At 36.5% G+C, this 21,078-nt stretch overlaps 1 protein-coding gene across 4 annotated transcripts in view; it reads right to left on the reverse strand.

Annotated features, from left to right (window-relative positions):
* PLCL2 (phospholipase C like 2) overlaps positions 1–21,078 on the reverse strand; it is a 111,050-nt gene that overhangs the window by 25,035 nt on the left and 64,937 nt on the right. For 2 of the 4 annotated variants that reach the window (XM_054817785.1, XM_054817784.1), the window contains exons 4-5: positions 19,099–19,302; positions 3,140–3,215 (exon numbers count right to left, since the gene is read on the reverse strand). In XM_054817785.1, coding sequence (XP_054673760.1) covers positions 3,140–3,215; positions 19,099–19,302 — 280 coding nt within the window. Of the gene's footprint in view, positions 1–3,139; positions 3,216–16,037; positions 16,127–19,098; positions 19,303–21,078 lie in introns of all 4 variants that reach the window. The other 2 variants (XR_008575997.1, XR_008575998.1) reach the window with 2 other exon arrangements.

Genomic DNA, 21,078 nt, shown 5'->3' on the forward strand with positions numbered 1-21,078 from the left:
GTCAGCAGCAAACCATGTTCGCTTGTTATTTGCCCCCCAATCATTTAATGAATACTTGGAATATCACGTGTCCTTTTGATCTCCCATTGCTGAACAACAAAATGAATTCCTAAGCTGTGGTTCTCTTTTAACCAGTCATGAGCTCAGGCAGTATTTATATTATAAGGCAAAATAATGCAATGGAAGATTCAAAAGAGGAGTAGAAGAATGATGTGAGTTGGGTAAAAAGGAGGCTAAGGATGGGGTAAAGTGACCTGGATATTCAAATTCTTTGCTCTACAGAAGATAAAGGGGCATTTTAGATCTTTAACAGATTAAGGGGATGGACTGAATTATCTTTAAAATTCCCTTTAGCACCTAGATTCTATTTTCCTGAAGAATCTTTAGCTGGCTTTATAGCAACAAAATAAATGGCACTGCAATCATTTTGAAGTTATGCAGGTTTTATTCTTAATTCTGTTAAAGAATGAGAAGTATAGTAGGAACCAAAGCACTATTATGTCCCCATATCTTTTCATTAGTTAATCTATCTAAAATGCTTTCAATAACTATTTAATTAAGAACAGAATGTGTTGAGCTGAAATTAATATGCTGATATGAAGAAAACACAAGTTTTTTGATATGGTTTAATTTTAAAGAACCAAAATTAGGAAAGAAGTTTACAGTTAAATGTTCTGGGAGAATATTAATAGCAAAGAACCTGAATTCTGAAAAGAGCCATCGCAAGAATAGTATCTGCTTATTCAATAGGCCATCACCCTAAGTAAGAAATAATGGTACATTTATTTTAAAATCAGTTCTGATTTTTAAAGGAGGCCAAAAGTCTTCTTATTAAACTTAAGTCAGAAAACGGTTTAATAGAGTGAGTCCACTTTGTCTATTTAACAGAATTCTCTTATAAGCCTGTTCATGACAACAAAAATTTACTGCTTACTGGCAGCTTAAGTATTTATTCTTATTTTAGCAGCCTTTTCACTCTTTGAGCCACAGAACAAAAAAGTCCAGACAAGGGCGTAATTTTGCTTTCTCCTTATCAAGAAACTATACAGAAAAACGTATAATCTTTTACTCGGAATTAAAGAGAGTAGCATCTACTGAGATCATGAGATCAATTAGTCATAAGAAAATCTTTGAAAATCATAGATATTAAAAGGTAATTCAATTCAGCTCATTCATCTTAAAAAGTATCTTGACCCTGCAGGGCTAAAGCTGCCCTAAATAGCAGGATCTATTACATAATCCATACTTAGGCTTATGTCACCATGCTGGAGGTTTCTCATTTAAATGAGATCAAAATCTCCAGTATTTGGCATGGGCTTTAAGTCTTTAGCATTCTTAAACAAAGGATTCTTGGGCCCAGCTGTACTTCAAGTCAAATACGGTTGTAAGACTCAAGAAAATCAGACATATGGAAGTTTACTGGAATCTGTATGAGCTAGCAGAAAGCAAACTTTTCTGAAGGGTAACAGTTCTACGATATGAGGTAAAATAGGCAATTAGCTTTTGCCTTACCTCTAACCAAGGATCTAAACTGTTTGAGACAGTGATGAAGCTAAAAAAATATGGCATACTATCACCACAAAAATGGGACATGATACAAGAAGTAAGCGTACAAGTCTACAAGACAATGTCCTTATGGCAGCATGATATATTTTGAGTTTGGTATTTTAGATAAATCTCTGCATCTACCAACAAGATATGTGAAACAATATTTTGTCACTCATGGTATTTATGAATATTTATGTTTGACAGCTTGAAGTAAATAGGACAAATTAAAACTTTCAAGTATTTTGACAGTTTTATGGTTTGACTAAAGTTCACAGAGTTTGAGGAATGTGTGCTGTGAATAAAGAGGAGATCTAGAAATTCAGAGTGGGTAAGCCTTCCTGCTGCTGATCTGAGTTGGAAGACACTGCTAACAGAAAGGAGTTTGTAAAGGAAGAGTGAGGGTGGAAAAGCATCTTTTTTTCTTTTCAGGAAAAGAGAATGAAGAAAGGAGACTGAAATGTATAGGAGAGCAGAGAAGCGAATCAAAGAATGGAAGAAAATCATGGAAGAAATGATGGGAGCTGCAGGATGCTGAATATCAGATAGATAAAAATGTATTTGTATATAAATGCTTTTGTCCTGATTGAGTCATGAGAGACATGGTTGTTGACACTTTGACCGACTCTTGGGCAGACTTCCTGTTTCTAATGCAAAATGTGATGCATCACTACTCTGAGTAAATTTATAACATTGTTTAAAAAATACTTAAGAAAGACCAAAAGAAAACAAGCACGATTAAACAGCAAGGTCAGAGGTGCTATTCAAAATAAGAGGGAAACCTTCAAAACTCAAAGTCGTGTTCAAATGAGAAAACCATTACAATACTTGAGGTGAAAAAGAGGCAATTTGTGAAGGGATTAAGAACTAACTACACGATCTGTTTCAAATACATACCAGGAACAGGAAAAATTCCAGAGAATCTGTGGGACCCATAGGTCATAACAAAGTTTAAAAAACCAGACTTTCTGCATCCGTGTTGTTTGAAAAGCCTGCCACAAGATATATGTAATTGCCTGCAAAACCACTTGTACTCTGAATAGATAAAACAATAACAAATCAGCAGAACCAGAGGGTATCCACCCAACAGATCTAGAGAAACGCAGGGACAAAATATCTGAACGACTGTCACGTAATTATCAGAAGGCAAGGTACCTCACCAAGGCTCTTGAAGACATTAAGCTTACCGTGACAAAAGAGGAAAAGTTCTCACATAGTAAAAGAGGAGATCGGAGTAAATGGTTAAAAGATTTCATTGTGAAGGAAGACCATTCACTTTCTTTCCTTTCACTTTCTTTTGCATTTGTGGAAATGATTGTATTGACATGCTACTGTCCATATAGAAAATGCTCATGATTTCCAAAGTCAAGCTGTAATTCTGTGGATCTCTTGATTTCTACAATACGAAATGTCCCTTCACTGTTATTGTATATGCCTAAATTACAATAATCTCTTTTTTCTGTTTGTTTTTTATCGTGGGATTTTGGATTATCTTTCCCTACAGCTGAATAAACAAACTTGATTAAAAGTTTTGGGAAATAAAGAAAAATGCAGTAAGTTCTTTATAAATTTTTTAAAAACAGCTTGCACTTACCTGCTTTCTGACACTGTACTATCTTCTCATATAAGCTATCTGTATTTTCAACTAGAGTCCTGATGGTCTGAATCATCTGTAGAAAAAATAAATTAAAATATACAGAAATGTCAGTAAAATTCAATTTTTACTGAAAATTTTTAATCTGTAAAAGATGCTTAAATTTGAACTCTAATTAATAATCTAATGTTTGTTGTTAACATAATGAATACATTCATTTTCCTTGTCATGACCAGGCAGAAAAGTACTCTAAATGTGGCATAAAGATATAAAAAATATGATGGTTTTGGGCTGAGATCTGTGAACATTGAAGTAAAATGTCTACTCCATAATTCACTGCCTATCAAAGCAAGTGGAAATTATACAACTATTCACCAGGTAATTCACCTTTGGTGGCTTGAGTGAGATAACCTGGGTGCAGATTTCCTCTTCCTCACTCACTCCGACATTCAGGATGATGACCACGCACCACCCAGTGCTTCCTTTTTCCTAGAGATCATCCCATTGCTTTTCCAGGTTTGTTCCTCTACATTTTCCCTTTTTGTGGCTTGACCTGTTCATATGTATGAGACAACACTCTATGGAGGAAAACAAATCACTCCAGGCTGGTACTGGAGGATAAGGAAAAATAAATTATTCCTTTACCTGATCTTTCTAAACAAAGAGCCTTTCATGGAAGCTCAGCTGAAAGCACAACAATTAAGATGGAACTTTGCTTTACTCACTGACATCTCTGGTATCCATTCAAGCAGACAGATTTCTCGTCACTAAAACAAAGACTAAAGTTTGACATGTCACTTCTGTGGGTGTTCATATGGAACTTCTCCCTAGGAGACCACAATTGCTGTAATGAACAGGAACGTTCCATGTTACAGGGAAAAAAACCCAAACCTCTCTAGCACTCTTCCTCAGAGAAATACTACTTTAACAGGAATGACTACGGTAGTCCTTCCTCAGGCATATTAGAAGGAGCCTTCTCCAGTTTAGTGACATTGAGGCTGTTTTTCCCAACACTGCTCTAAGTGAGGCATAAATCAATTTGGAGAAGCAGGCAAGTAAGCCTCAGATTTTTGATCATGGCAAGTGTGCAAGTGAGCAGGAAGAACACCTGAACAGATGTAAACTACTCTACAGACTTCTTATTTTCAGCTACACAAAAATCTGGTTTAAGTAAATGACAAAGCATTTAAAAATAATTCTAGTTCTGTTTCTATTATTACAATTTAAAATTATAAAGAAAATTATGCAACCCCCAAATTTTTAGTTTATGCTACGTACAAACAACATGTGAACAAGCAACTTTAGAGTATGTGGAGGTCATCATACTGGATAATTTAATTTAATCTAATCTTCACAACCTGATTAACCTGTATTTAATTTCAAAGTATCTATTTGTCCTGATTTATATTTTTAAAAAGTTTTTAAAAAAGAAATGCAAATTATAATAAATGAGGAAAAATAATAACTTGAACAGGTTGCTAAGCTGCAATTGAAATACTTTAGCTTACCCATTTTTAACTGTATTGTTCTTTGAATAAAAATATCAATGTTCACTCAAGCAAAACCTGCCTATAAATAGAATTATGCCTATTACTAATTAGTTATAATAAATGGAAGACAACTATTTTCTCTTAAATAAGAGAATACTATATTTCACCCAGACAGGAGCACTGCAAACTGACTATTCCTGATTTTTCAAGGAGAAAGCTGCATTTCACTATGTTTCATTACAATTTAGTCATTAAAACACTACTCAGAAATTGAAATGAATCCACTATAAATTTGATTGAAAGGCAAGGATTTTACCTGTTTCAGTATGTATATCATGTAACACATTTGATTCTGTAATGCACTTAAATGAAGGGAACAAAACCACAGTAACTTCAGTTGCAAATATACTTCCAATAACTGATGTTATTTTGCTAATTAGCTGGAAGGATACTGTAAAGCATCTTCCACTGAGCTTTTGCTGTATTGAAAATCACCTTGAAAAATGAAATGCTGAGCATGTATGGCTCTTGCTTTGTCATGATGCTAACACACAATAATAAGGACTACGGTGGGATTCTCTGTTAATAAGATTCCTTTCAGCTGAGAACCCTTTTGACTGGAGGTCAGAAAAGAGAAAGACCAATTGTGCTGCCTGTTCAAGGTATTTGCTCTGGAGGAACTGTAAGAAATACTGCAACTGTCCTGTGTTAGTCTATTCTGTTTTCCTGACCCCATGTGTCTAATAACGTAACTTCTAAGTCATCTCAGTTAGGTTCTATTCCAGACACGGAACATCTCTACCTGCTCTGTTACCTTCACACAATACATTATATAGGCTTTAGAAACAGTGGAGAACAAGTCTCAGCAGATGAGACAACTTACTCTGAGACACTACACTGATTTTCACAAACAAGAGAATTCAAAGACAAATAAAAATGCTTACATCACTGCTCCTTCGTTCACTTTCTGTACTGGCAAAGCAAGAGAGTTGTACTAGTTCTGCAGATGAAAGGAAATGAAACTAATCCCTGTATTAGTGCTCTTTCATCACAGCGAGGCTAACATTGAAGAAGAATTTATAATAATGTGCAGATTTCCTGTTTCACAGTTTTGGTATGGAAAGCTGCTTTGCGTAAATACTCTCAGATCAAAAGCAATGCCCTCTTTGCAACATTTGAAGAAAAATGTCAATGCATTTCATGTCCCAGAAACTATTCTAATATCAATGTTTATATTACCACGGCCAGTAACAATTACTTTATCTTTGGTCTCCAAAATACATACAAAGCTGTATTTAACATTAACAACACCACTAACCAAAATTGGCTGAGCTGGCAATAATTCAGGGATTGATTACCACTATCGTTCAATCAGTATTATGCTACACTCCAATTTTGTTGATGTCAAAGGAAATTATAGGTTGTTTTTGTAAACTCAGTTCACTAAGGAGAGAACTGAGCAGTATACTGTGTGCATGAGTAGGTATCACCTTTTATTGTGTTTGATTAATAAAGTAATAGTATTAGTTCATTACAATTTTATTCTTATATTGCTCTTTGCCATGCCATCACCTTTTAGTATGTATTCAGCTATTTGTTAAATGACTCTTACGGAGTGTTGGGACATATAAATTCTTTCTGGTGTTCAAGCCAAAATTATAACATCGTGAAAACATTCATGTAGACACTAACAGAAAGACTTCTGGTAGACACAGCGCATGGAAAAACAGTATAAATGGTTGTATTTAAACAGAAAATTAGCCTGATTCAAATGATACTTGTATGTACGTGTGTGCTTGGTATAAAAGTGAAGTAGAAAATGATAAGTAAGCAGGAGCTTCAGTGTGAAAAATAGTATGTCTGTATGAATGAGAAATTAAATTCTCAAGGCAAAGTAGTTGTGGAAATTGAGGAGAAAGACCAACTAGAGTCTAGTATACATTAGATTAGTCTATACTGAACAAGCCAATCAATAAGGAGGTATTTGCTAACCACACCCAACTTTGAGAATATTATCAGTGACAAAACTGGAAAGAGAAATGCAAACAAACTTAATAGGGAACAACCAGTTACCAGCTTATCATTAAAAACGTACTGCAAATTACCCATGCCTATTCTAAGAAAAGAACAGACGTTCTACAAAGTTTAGTAGCTATACTTTCTAGCAAGTCTTTTACAGTATTAATTCCCATCTCTAATCTATGTTTCTTTTTTTCTGCAGGTGAAGATTCAAAATATCCAATACATATTTTAAATACAGAATGTGTGACACTTGCTGGAATTGCTTCAAGCCTCCCTCCAATTCCCACACTCACCCCCATCCCATTCTTAGTATGACCAGAGAACTGCACTGATACTCACTACGTACTGGACTATCTTTTGGTTTGTTTTTTTTTTTTGTCAGTGGAAAATGGGAAATGCAGAATGGTACGCTTTATGAGCCTCGAAGTCATCACACTTCTGCAGAGGCCAGGCTGACAGTTTGATCTATTCGTCAAACTCTATTTGTTAAATCTTGCAACCATTTTACCTAGTTATCAGAAAAACTGTAATTCTAATGAAAGGATTAATGTCAAGAAAGATGTAAAAAAATATTTAAATTATTCTTCAGGGGTTTTAGAAATAAACACTAAATAATTAGTCCAGAATTTTCAGTAAGGATTAGAGACCTGTATTATTGTATATTGACCCTGCCTTAAAAAGCATGATGACAATGGTTAGAAATCAAAACAATTCTTGTTTCAAACTGACGGAACTGAGTTGCCAATATTGGCACCATTCACCACTTATGTGACTGTCTTCACAAACCAAATGAAAAAGTCATATACTTTAAAAAATATATCTATCCTCTTTCTCAGCAGAACTGAATATATGATTAAGAGAGACAGTTACAGATACTAAAAAAAAATATACAGCTCTAGACTACCCTTTAGGATTTTATGTTTCAGAGCTTTGTTAATTCTGGTTTGTTGTTGTTTTATGAAGGAGATAAGTGCTATGAACTAACACTGTGTATGTCTACGCATGTATGTAAGTGCTCACACATATGTACACATGCATGTATTTAAGACCATTCATTTCAGCTGAATTTGAACAAGCAAAGATCTATTTCTACTAGGCTCATAAAGACAGGTCTTCTGGTAGAAGAGAGAACATCCTGTTTATGCCTTCAACTTAGGGAAAAGATGCACATTGAACTCAAACCTACATATTTTAAACATGACATTTAACAAAGAATACAGACCTTGAGAAAGAAATCTTAAAAAACCCCAGGATTTATGAATTCCCCTGCATGTGGAACTGGTTACTAGCACACCAAGAGAGACATCAGCTGCACTTTAAAACGGAAAAAACTGCCAGTGATAAACTGTGTCTGGATGATGAAACTCAGTGAGAGAAAATACCTTCACTGACAGAGTTGCAACACCAAGGATGAACTTTATTTTTAGCAAGTAAAGCACACTACACATTTACATTCCAAAATCTGTGAATATGTGTTGCCAATACTGTTAGACCTACATTCCAACAGTAAAATTGAAACCATACTTACAGTAGGTATAAACCAAATCTTTATTAAAATGGTGGTCTCCACAAAATGCTGCTCACATTCCCCCTTCATCTCAAATCTCAGTATATTAGATATACTTCTGAAACCACAAACTACACCATTTCTGAAAACAGTTTAGTATTCAGTGGCCAAACCGGTGCTCTTAGTAGTAGTAATAAAAATGTAATTTGCATTTTACAGCCATTTTATTAAGTTCAGAATAGTACAAATAGCACCAATAGCAAATTGCACTTCATGAAAAAGGAAACCAAACCTAGGGCATCCCAAACTACAATGCATAAACTGCTAATAGTATCTGCACCATTTCAAAAGATGTGTGTGACCCAGAGAGGGTCAGAAGTTGCTACCATTGCCCCAAGCAATACGAGCAAGAAAAGGAACTCGGATAGGGACAGCGTATAAACACTTTTATTCTCAAGAACTGTTACATGTACCAGGAACTCAAACAAAATATGGTCAGTTCTAATTAAATATATGTATAAACTGTATCTAAGCAGTCCAGTATTCAATGTCAATGCACCAGAAGGCATTTTTGTTGTGGTACCAGAACAAGCAAAAGAATTGTTCTTAGTCCTTTCAGTGATAACTGCCATGGTCAGCTTGCTCTGAAGTTGCACAAAGAGTTGTTTTGAACTATATATACTGTCTTTGATGTTCCACTGGAGAACAATGGTGTTATAGCGATAAGGAAGGTAACAACTGGAAAATCAGATTGTAAACTCGTATTAAACCTCAAAACTCAAATGAATTGTTCTAAAGGTGTGGAAACCACAATGAAAGCATTCTGAAATGTACAACTTTTAACCAGCACCACCATAAACAACAGAAGTGGACTTCTAATAAGCAGGCAACTCATGTTCACGTTACTGAGCTCAGTTCAAAACTCAATAAGCAGTGATAAAAACCTGCCACCTGCCACCCTTGAGACCACTAGCACCACTAGATCAGTGCTACTCGGTTTTCAAGAGTAAAGGGTCTTCAAGTTCAAACAAGTGATACGCAGCAAAGAAATACATTGAAGGGATCACAAAGTAGCATTTCAACAGAAAAGACAATAAACTTTTCTCTGTCCCAAGTTCAAGTTCCAGTCTTCCAGAATACCTCTTAGCAGAGCTTTAAAATATGTGAAGAGTACCTTGCTAAATTGCATGGAAAAAGAACTGAAAAAAGATAGCTGAACAGTTTTCGGAGATTTCAACTTTCTGACAACTACTACTGCCAAACGATGAGACAGGAAAAAAAACCCGCAAAGGCCCCAGCAGAACAGATTTTTTATTATTTTTCTTTCAAAGTTTTTTTTTTCAAATCCCAAAGAAATTTTAGAAATTAACACAGAAAGATCACAGTCAGTCCATGAGTTGAGTAATTCGTGTTACATAAATCAGGTATTGATTGGCAATAGATACACTGAGTCTTGTTTAACAACACTTTCATCAAACACAGAGACATATATGTGGGATGTAGCTATGAGTCCTGAGTGGGTGGATTGATGTCATTGCAAGGCAACTCTCGGTTATCTTTGAAAGGTCATGACAATCAGAGAACATTTCTGATGACTAGAAGAAAGCAAATTTCACTCCTATCTACAAGAAGAGTAAGAAGGAGGACCAAGGAACTACAGGCCCATCAGCCTCACTTCAAACCCTGGGAAGGTGTTAGAGTAAATCCTCTCGGAAACCATTTCCAAACACATGAAGGACAACAAGGTGATTGGGAAAAGTCAGTATGGATTTACAATGGGGAAATCAGGGAGACAAAGACATACTGATGAGAGTCCAGCAAGGGCTACAGAGATGATTCATGAATGGACTGGAGCACTTTTTATATGAGGAGAGGCTGAGAGAGCTGGGAGTATTCAGCCTGGAGCAGAGAAGGCTCGGTGGGGATCTTGGGTGGTCAAACACCGGAAGAGGTTGCCCAGAGAGGTTGTGGAGTCTCCATCCTTGGTGATATTTATTACACAAGTGGACACAGTTCTGGGCAATCTGCTCTACGTGACCTTGCTTTGAGCAAGGCAGTTGGACTAGACGATCTCCAGAGGTGCTTTCCAACCTCAATGATTCTATGCAAATCAGTATTTTAGTAAAGTTGACATCTCCAATCAAAAGAAATTTTTAGAACTGAGCTTTCTGGCTCAAGACAACAATCAATAACAACTTCATTATAGACAAAAATCAGGTGTGGTTTTGCCCAGACTGTCCAAAGCTGCTCTATAATGAAGAACAACTGATCTTCCTACTATTCAAGTATAGTCCAAAGTGCCAAGGTAAGAAAACACAGCTGCTAACTGCTACTTCTGTACACACAGAGGACTCCTCACATCAAACTAAATTTGCTTCAAAGCAATAAGTTTTTAAGCAACCATATTGTCTAAATTAGAAATTATTTCTCCAACTATGCAAGAAAATAAATTTAGCACAGAAACACTGAGTCATTGAGGTTGGAAAGGACCTTGGGAGGTCATCTAGTCCAACTCACCCTGCTCAAGCAGGGCCACCTACAGAAGGCTGCCCAGGATCATGTCCAGATGGCTTCTAAGTATCTCCAAGGGTGGAGACTCCACAACCTCTCTGGGCAACCTGTTGCCATACTCAGTCACCCTCACAGTCAAAAAGTGTTTCCTGATGTTCAGACAGAGCCTCCTGTGTTTGATTTTGTGCCTCTTCTCATGTCACTGGGCACCACTGAAAAGAGCCTGGCTCCACCCTCTTTGCAATGTCCCTTCAGACATTTATATACATTGATGAGATCCCCCGCCAAGCCTTCTCTTCCCCAAGCTGAACAGTCCCAGCTCTCTCAGCCTTTCCTCAAAGGAGAGTATGTTCCAGTCCATTCATCACCTTTATGGCCCTTTGTTGGTGTATTGGGTTTGTGTGGCAAGGTTTTGGTAAGTGGGGGGCTATGGGGGTGGCTTCTGAGAAGCTGCTAGAAGCTTACCCCGAGTCCGACAGAGCCAATGCCAGTTGGCTCTGAGATGGACACACCGCTGGACAAGGTTGAGCCCATCAGTGATGGTGGTAGCGCCTCTAGGATAACAGTTAATATGGGGGAAAAAACTGATGTGCACAAAGCAACTGCAGCCAGAGAGAGCAGTAAGAAGATGTGAGAGGAACAACTCTGCAGACACCAAGGTCAGTGAAGAAGGAGGGGGAGGAGGTGCTCCAGGTATCAGAGCAGGGATTCCCCTGCAGCCCCTGGAGAAGACCATGGTGAAGCAGGCTGTCCCCCTGCAGCCCATGGAAGATGATGGTGGAGCAGATATCCACCTGCAGCCCATGGAGGACCTCACACCAGAGCAGGTGTCTCCTGAAGGAGACTGTGACCCCATGGGAAGCCTGCACTGGAGCAGGCTCCCTGGCAGGACCTGTGGCCCCATGGAGAGAGGAGCCCAGGCTGGAGCAGGTTTGCTGGCAGGACTTGGGACCCCATGGGGGACCCATGCTGCAGCAGTCTGTTCCTGAAGGACTGCACCCTGTGGAAGGGACCCATGCTGGAGCAGTTCATGAAGAACTGCAGCCCGTGGGAAGGACTCACATTGCAGAAGTTCATGGAGGACTGTCTCCTGTGGCAGGGACCCTGTGCTGGAGCAGGGGAAGAGTGTGAGGAGTCCTCTCAGAAGGACTGAGACAAACAGATTAAGAACTTACTGAGAAAGAAAAAGAGAATTACTATTAGAAATATGGAGTACGTTTAAGAGAAGTTGCTATGCATCTGACCTACTTCTATGTTCTTCCATAAACATTCCATCGGACTACATCAGAAACAAGACAGTAAGCTAGGTGAACTTCTCTGCTTAAGTAGTCGTAGTATTTTATGCTCTTATGAATACTGAGTCAGCCATTAGCTGTAATGGGATTAGTGAAAGCACACAAAAAGCTTCACCATTCATGCTCTAAAAAAAAAAAAAAATACAAAGAAATCTTGACTTCCCAGAAGCATCAAGTTGTCATTATCAGAGCTTTTCAATCAATGTAAAACATCTCATACTTGACAACATTTGGCACTGGAGCCTGAATATCCAAAATTAGATGTTTGTTTCTGACCTTGCGGACTGAAAAGCCCAACATAAGCTGAGGTTACCATCTGCAGCTCTGTTTTTGGAAGCATAATTGCAACCTTCAGTTTAGAATGACTGTCCTGTTATAAAACAGGAAAATAAAAACTGATAATAAGCAACATAACTCTTTTTGAAGAAACTGCCCAAGCTATTCACTATGTTTTCCATCAATACTCTGTTTTCCATCAATTTTTGTGACAGACTAACAACTACACAATCCACAACTATTTAATCTCAAAATCCAGGATCTACAATTATTATAATTCATTAAACACAACAAAAAACCATTACCTGGACTATTTGCAATATTAAATTGCAATGAATGATGTATGTTTTCCCTTAGATCTCTTCACCACTTAACTTCATCCATTTATTACCTAAATAAAGACAGTTCTAACTCTGCAGAGACTTGATAATGAAAGTAAATGTATTGTACAAAGCCACAGGCAGTAATGGAAATAGTGAGATAGTGTGTATTATTGGTATTTAAATATCGCATTTATATTGCCAACTCTGAAACTTACTGTTTTAACACACATTGTAACAATCTACCACCAAGACTGAGAAAGTTGTTTAAGCTCTAAATACCCACATAACTCACACTTTGCTGACCTTTGCAAATCTAGGGGCACCATTAAGTCATACATCTTCAAGAGTACTTGGCTGTGTTAGCTAGATCAAAGTTGTTGGAGCTCTACCTACTATCTCTAATCCACTCACTGGAAAAACATACCCTAATGCAAAAATCAATACAAGCAACTGTATTAACAGTTCTTTTCCTGTTGGAACATCAGGTTAAGTTCAACATTTACTCTAACTATCAGAAAAGAGCTAAGAATTTTAAAAGGCTAAAAATTTAATAGTAACTTCATTTCAATATGAGCATCTGAAAAGGGACTTTGTCAAATGCTTGTCGAAAATCCAACCAGGCTAGCTTTTTGTGTCTACCTGCTTCTCGACTTCAAAGAATTCCAAGAGATTAACGAGCCCTTCATTTTATAAAAGCTGTATTGACTCTTCCTCAACATGACATGTTTCTCCATGCTTCCTCTAATTTTCTTCTTCAAAACAGTTTCTACCCATTTTCACAGTACAGATGTCAGCCTGTCTAATCTGTAATTTCTTGATCTTCCCTGGAAACCTCTTAAATCACTGGCACCACACTAACAACTTTGATAGTCAGTTTTAAGTGAGAGGATACACACAACAATTAGCAGTTTGGATATATCAGAGATCCTTCAGAACCCTTGAATGAATATCACTTCTTTCTAGTAATTTTTTTCTCAGTCATTTTGCCTTTCCTGTGTAACATCTTCTATCGGCATTTCAGTTAGAGATGAATTCTCCAACAAGTCCTTCATAAAGAAGCATTTCATGTGAAACCTTAGTCTCCACAGGTACATGGATGCAAAAACTAATTTAGTGTTGTGGCTTTATTTCTTTTCCTGGGGCTTGCTATCATACTTTGAACAACTAGTGGTTATACACACTCTTTCACAGTCTTCCTGTTTCTGGTATTTTCACAAAATAAGTTACTGTTATTTTTAAGTCTGTGCAGGTCATTCCTGAAATTCTTCACTGTTGGTTTTCTTGTATTTTTTATTTAACCATGACAGGATTAAATATCTATCCTATCTTCCTCATTTGCACATGACCAGCTTTTTGGAAGATGCCACCTTCTTTTGAACAGCACCTCCTCCTTTTTGTCCTCCTCAAATATTGATAAGTGGTATTTATTTACGCCAAGTCTCTTGTGTGGTATCTTTAGAGTGTCTATGATGTCCGTTCTTCTGACTCCTCTTACCTTCTCGTTTTAACAAGGTTCCTTATTTTTATGTAGCTATGCTCTTAAGTATAAAAGCAAGAAATAATAGTTTTCCAATCTTCTGCGCAAAGCCTAAGTTCTTTGCTTTATAAACCAGATGATGCTAAAAGTTACATTGTAACGTGGAATATACATGGACCTGGACTCCAGAAGACATGGGCCCAAGAACAACATTCTGAACCCACCAGGAAACAGAACACAGCTATAACAGTTTATGCCAGTCATGTATTCCTCAGAAAAGGTACTAGATGGAAAAATCTGGATTTTTTTTCAGGTGCACAAAACCTATAGTGGTCAGATGCTATCATATGATTTAAAAACACATGAGATCCAAAGACTGAGTTAGATTACAGGAGATTGGTGACCATCTTAAACTCAGCCTTCTCTACAACAATGAGAAATTAAGTATTTAGAACAAAAGAAAGTTACACAAGAGTTAAAGTAACCTCTGTTCACTCACTCTGTTTTAGGAGATAAACTGGTAATTACCAGCACTGGATCTATTGGTTATCCCAGAAGTTTGCAACCTCAAAGGGTAATTTGTGGAACAAAAGCTTCTCAGCTAAGTAACTCTGGCACATTAGTAAGCTGAGATGAAGTAGAAAGTCTTCATCTCTTGTTCTCTCAAGAAACAATTCTGTAACTAGAGCAGAATGACTGAAATACCTCTTACTGTATTTGCAAAGTAACCATAACCAAGGACCTACATCAACAACAAGGTAACTAATACAGATTTTATGAGCTAAGCATAACTCAAAACAGATCTGCTCATCAATCTTTTTTAGGCCCTGTGAAAGAGGCAATGGATATATTCTTTGCTTCCTTCAGAATTATGAACTTCAATCCAACATGCCCCATACAGAAGTGCCCCACTCAATTCATCTATATTGATATCAAAATGAGTTTTAATGGTGAAGTATATTTAGGGTTTTGAGGAGTAGCTGAAGTATGAGAGGGCTATTAATATTTTAACAAAACCTTGACAATCAGTCAGTTTTAGACAGTCTTTTAATAAGCCCTACTAGTACTGGTTCAGTCTATAACTCTTCAAGATATAGTGTCAGACAATCTGCTTCCCAACAGGATGGACATGTTCCAAGTTCAAAATACAAGCTATCATATTTAGTTTATGTCATCAGCCAAATTTGCCACTCCATAAGAAGAAGTTGACTTCCACATGATTGCATATGCAATCTGCTGCATTGAGTCAGTAGCTGAAATGAGCCAATAAGATAACCACATTTAAGCTTACTACAAAGCTACTAATTGCCAGTCATATGGTGTTTTCCAGTTTACTAGCTTTGTCGTCTTTAAATACCTCAATTTCATCATCTCACAATTCCCACCACCAATCAACACAGCCTGCTTTTGACCCCTCCTTAGAGTGTCTACACAAAATCTAGTCATCTTACTTGATTTCATTTGAATCAAATACAGACCTCTTATACTGTAGTCTGCAGACACTCTGAAGTACTACATAACCTCACCATTAAAAAAAAAAACCCACCGCCACCAGAAACTGAAAAAATGCATCTAGCAGCATTATCTAATTAGGATTTAGTAACATTTAATCCTAATTATTGTAGCAGCATTACTTCATCTTCTTGCACACAGGTACAGTTCTCTGCCTTTTCTGTGTTAGCTTTCCTCTTAGAAGTAAATGCCTGTTTGCAAATTTCAGAACACCTTATCTTCATCAGATGGGACACTTCATCCTCCACTAAGAGCAGACACAGACAGTCAAGTTCTCAACAATATCTGGCTTCATTTGTACGATCCTCTAGCATATCTTTGCCATGCTATTATACTCATCACTGAATAATGCTGCAGACTTAGGACGAGATAATTTTTTTTTTCTCTTGCCAAAGCATAACTTTTTAAGGTTTACTTACTGTTTATCTTAAAGGTCATAAGACATTTAAAATAAAAACATGCAATGGTGTGGAAGAGGCACTTGCCTTAACTCCAAGCTTCAGTCTGCAGCACTGATCAGTGATGGGTGTGATGACACCAACAGAGTGCATGCTGAAGTATCACATAAAGGAAGCTGAAGTTCATGAACAAGAGGGAAAAATAAAACATTGTTAAACAGTGAAAGAATGTTAGGGTGAAAAATACTCAGGAGCATGGAGAAGCTAGAGAAAAATACACAGCTTAAACTTCTGTCTTTCTCAAAAATCCCTAGTTATATTTGGTTGCCATTATTCTGAAAAGACACCCCAGCTCCTATAGCATGGATAAAAGCAAAAGATCCTTTTATCTCCTGGGTAAACTTCTGGTTCCAATAATCCTGGTGGCAAATTACTCATTAAATTAAAAAATACAGTATTTTAACCCGTGAATAGTACAAGCCTTCATCACCTATAGCTCCTCTATTAATGTAGTAGTGAATGCTGACAATTTAAGAAAGCATTATGTGCTATTTGTTTATATGTAAAAAACCCAAGTATCTAGTGATATGCTAATTAACTTATCATTTGCCTTGCTGTTTCTTAAAAAAAAAAAAAAAGTATCTGTGCTACATTGAAGATATTCTCACCTTTACATGTGCCCCTGCAGTACTGCACTCTTTTGTAATTATTTCCACGTGGACTGAGTGTCCCACTGTAAAGGCTTTACATCCTTTCTCGCATTACAGAGCAACAATACTGTTGATACCGATATCGTGATCCTGAAACAGCAGTACTTTGAGAATATCATTATGTGTGCCACACTGAGAATGCGCACAAGGTAATGGTGGCCTACGCATTTATGGTACTAACCAAGGTTTATTTAATAAACAATTAACGTCATCTCTGTTATCAACATGATTTCATACTTACAGTACTTGAGACACTGGAAGAACATAGTTATATAATTTTGACCTATATTGAGGCCTGAGCCAACAGAAAATAAGACAAGTAGGTAATCATTACTTCGACAGTACATCTATCCTTTCTTATTTCTGGATAAGGCTTCTCCCCAAGCGAAAACCAACCATTGACATAAAATGCATCATTCTGAGGACTCACTATATTCATTTACACCAAAATCACAAAAAGAACACTATCTATGATAGTATCAGACTCTAAATATCTGCCACTCTAGCAAATTTCAATATATGAGCTAAATAGCTTCACATCTCGTCTCCTTAAGGAAAGGATGATATGGATGCCTCCCACTGTTTCACAGTGTGCTTTCAGAAACAAGAGCTATCAGCATGGCTCCCTTGGCTGACTTAATTTTCCAGTCTACCCTACAGATTTTAATTGCTTAAAACTTTTTGTCAAACTGGACAAAGTATTGAAAACACCAAAGTTTCACAAATTGAAATGCATCTCATTATTTTAATTTATAAGTTTTATTTGATGAAAATAATCTTAATTTTTACTTATCTTCAATATCATTTAGAGCTAGAAGCACTGTCATACTCTTTGTCTTTGTATGAAATTGAGTCTTTATCCTTTAGGGAAAAGGAGATGGAAAAATGCTTTGAACGTGCCACTAAATAAATATTCTATTATTCTTTCACAGGAAAATAAAGTATAGATTTCTAAAGTAAACAAATATTCAAATCATGTGTAGACTACAGGATGCGGGGGAAAAAACGTATGTGAGACACAAAGAGCAAACCAAACTTGGATTGTAAAGATTTCTGGAGTCATGGGTCACCTCTAGGTGACATTCAAACAAAAAATTTAGTCCAGACTTACAAAAAGATTTGAAGTATCTGGAACAGCTTAATAACTAAAAAGCAGCATCACCACATCAGAACAATCTGCAGGTAGAGACATCTCCATCAAGAGGACAGAACTTCATTACGTATGTGTCACAGGTGTAATCCCAACAATCAAGCTTGTTTCCATCCTAATCACAGTGATATCCCATCAGCCACCACTACGAGGATACACCACTGTCTTCTGGAAACTGTGCTACCATTCCAATCAAATTCTGTTGTATTTACATCATCATTGAACTACATAAACTCTACCTAAACTGCAAATTACCAATGAGTGCTTTTTGGACTTTGGTATATTCTAAAGCTACTTTTTCTTTAGAAAGCATTTTGAAAGATATATATGAAATGGGGCTACTGGTTTCTTTTCCTTCATGTTCTGTCTTTAAATAGTAAGGACTGTTTTTAAAACAGTGACTTGATTCTGCCAAGTGAGGTTTCTCATTTTAGCGCACAAAATTAATGTAAAATTATCCTAGAAACATTTACTTATTGTCAGATGACATATGAAATTAAAGAAATCATTAACTAAATAAATAAAGGCTCGATTACTCTGTGCCAGATTACTTCAGTGGGAGTAAGGAGGCATTTCAAATCACAATTGTCTGGATCTTTTTACCATACTTTAAATTAATGCAAAGCAGATGTAAATCAGTATTTCTCAGTGTATTAGTTCTTCCTTCCTTCTTGCAAAATGTTTAATTTCCCATCTCTAAAGACACAATTTACATATTTACTGAAATATAAGGGCTGAAGTTAACATTACAGCTTTTTACAGATGTAAAAATGCCTAATCAAATGAGATCTATAAGAAAGATATAGCAAAGGAAAACGAAAAAGCATGTATAAAATTTAACACTTCGAGGTGCTTATAAAACTACAATTCCTAACAGCAGTTCCTGACGTTTTTCTATTCTATGTTGCGTCAAAGCCAAAAGAAATCAAACTGAAAAATGTAAAGTAGCAAATTAATGTAAGAGGTTTATAGATATGCAAAAAGTTTCAAGTTACTGCAAAACAGGTAAATACATCCTCTTCATGTTAAATCCTCTTGATTATAACCACTTTGCCTTCTGAAGTGTACAAACACGTATTTGCAAGCAGTATATTAATCTCTATGTTTTACTCAATATGAAAACACTATTAGTTGCTGTACATTCCTGGGAAAGACTTTCAAGCGCATGTAATTAAGCATGAAATAGGAAGTCACAGGTTAAAATGACCTTTCAAAACAGGCAAGGTACTGTATATTACAAAAAGAAAGTTTCAAACAGCATATAAAGGAACCACAAAGGACTACTCACCATGTCATATGCTGTTACAATCTTTTTCAAGACCTCTGGAACGATCCCTTGGAGCTCCATAGTCGGATACTGATCATTGAGATTCAGTACTACCAAGGGTGTATTATCAGGCCCAACCAAGCGCGTAGACACTGCCAAAATGCATTGCATAAGATTTGCTACAGGAGAGAGGCCACATAATTCTTTGAATGAAACTACTGCATTCTGCAAAAAGGAAAGAAAGAATTTCCTTTACAGTTAAATATGAATTTTAATGTCTCATTCTTTCAGGATAAAATACTTCACTGTTACAGTTGAGCAACAATGTGGAATAATCACAGCTTTTCTCTGAAAAAGTAGCAGTTTCCCAAAGTAACCAATATTACACGTACATTTTACCAAAAATGTTAAAAATTCAAACACAATTCAATACTTGCCACAGGAAAAATCTATTCAGAGCAACTATGTCTGGTGTCTATCGCTACTAAAATTGCCCATGCAAATAAAACATATTGGCTATTATTTTGAAAAATTCTAAACGACATTTCAAAGTAATTTTTAAAATGCCACGAAGAGAAACAAAATATTAGGTGCTGAATGTCCCAAATAAGCCAAGTGAAGTGGAAGGAGGAATTCAGCCCATTTGTAACTTTAAACATACCTGAACTATAGTCCAGACGTGCTGTGGATCTGCTGGCTCCCATTTGGTGTGATTCAGAAACCCAGCACTCCACTACCGATGTCATTCCTATCACAGAATCACACTTAAGTGAATTTTTAAGGTACTTTAATATAAATACCAATTTTGTACCTTTCCCTAAAATTTATTATAGTTGTATTTTACATCCAATATGGTAGAATATAAAACTGTACGTTTAAACTTGAAGAAAATTTCCAGTATTAGAAATAAAATGTGACTCCAAGTAGCCACTGAAATTCCATGATGGGAATACTCTCAGCACTGTAATGAATTTAGGATTTTTGTACCAAGTGGGAGCTGGTGATCTATGGCAGGTCTGGAGTTTGTGTTCCTGCAGGAAACAAAAACAAAAACATGGTATGTTTAAGTTACAAATGCGCTCAGTGCTCCTTTCTCTCACGTCTTACCCAAGCAGGGTATCTGACACAGATTTTCATTTTAATCAAAACCACCTTCCATCTTGCTGGCATGGTAATACTCATTCATGGACAAATTTCTTAGAAAGACATAATGCCAACCTTAATGCAAACAGGAATCAAATATGAAATATTTTGCTGTCCTTTTATGAGACAAAATACCCAAAACAGACTTCAAAATATGTACATATAGCATATTCATGCAAAATTATGTGAATACTAAATTAGATCTACTACAATCACTTACAGTGTACTTTAGCAAATGTTTAGAAGCATCAAGTAAATGTCCAGGAAACAGAAACCACTTCTATAAACTGGACTACACCTTAATGACACAGTAATTACATAGTTGAAAAGACAGACATTGCGAAGTCCATTCAAACAGGTTTTGTTTGAGACAAACACCATGGGTAAGTCATTATAAAACGATTTTACAGGGAGGTAAAGGAGGACCCAGGGAATATATACATTAACTAATGGCAGGCAGGACAGAACTACAGCTATAACTCTTGCTTTTGGACTTCCAACCCTATATCCAGAGACTATTCCTCATACCGTCAAGCAATTTAAACACACAACATCACATCTATTTTCATCACTTGTGTTATGCTTTTATCAGTGGTGAATATGTAACAATAAGTTATGGCATCAGCTTTTGTATACAGTATTTGTATACAGATTTAGAGAAATCATTAAATTCACTGCTGTACACTTGGTTTTTTTCTCGTGTTCTGTCTTATATTAAAACAAAAATAAACAATTTTGCTCTTCATAATCTAGCTTGTGGGGACACTGTGTTTCTGTATCATAAAAATCATAACAATTTATAACGCCAAATTTAAGTAATACAGAACTTAAACAAATCTCACATTCCCTGACATAAGT

The sequence above is a fragment of the Grus americana genome, chromosome 2 (genome assembly GCF_028858705.1).
Source record: "Grus americana isolate bGruAme1 chromosome 2, bGruAme1.mat, whole genome shotgun sequence".
Taxonomy (NCBI): Eukaryota; Metazoa; Chordata; class Aves; order Gruiformes; family Gruidae; genus Grus; species Grus americana.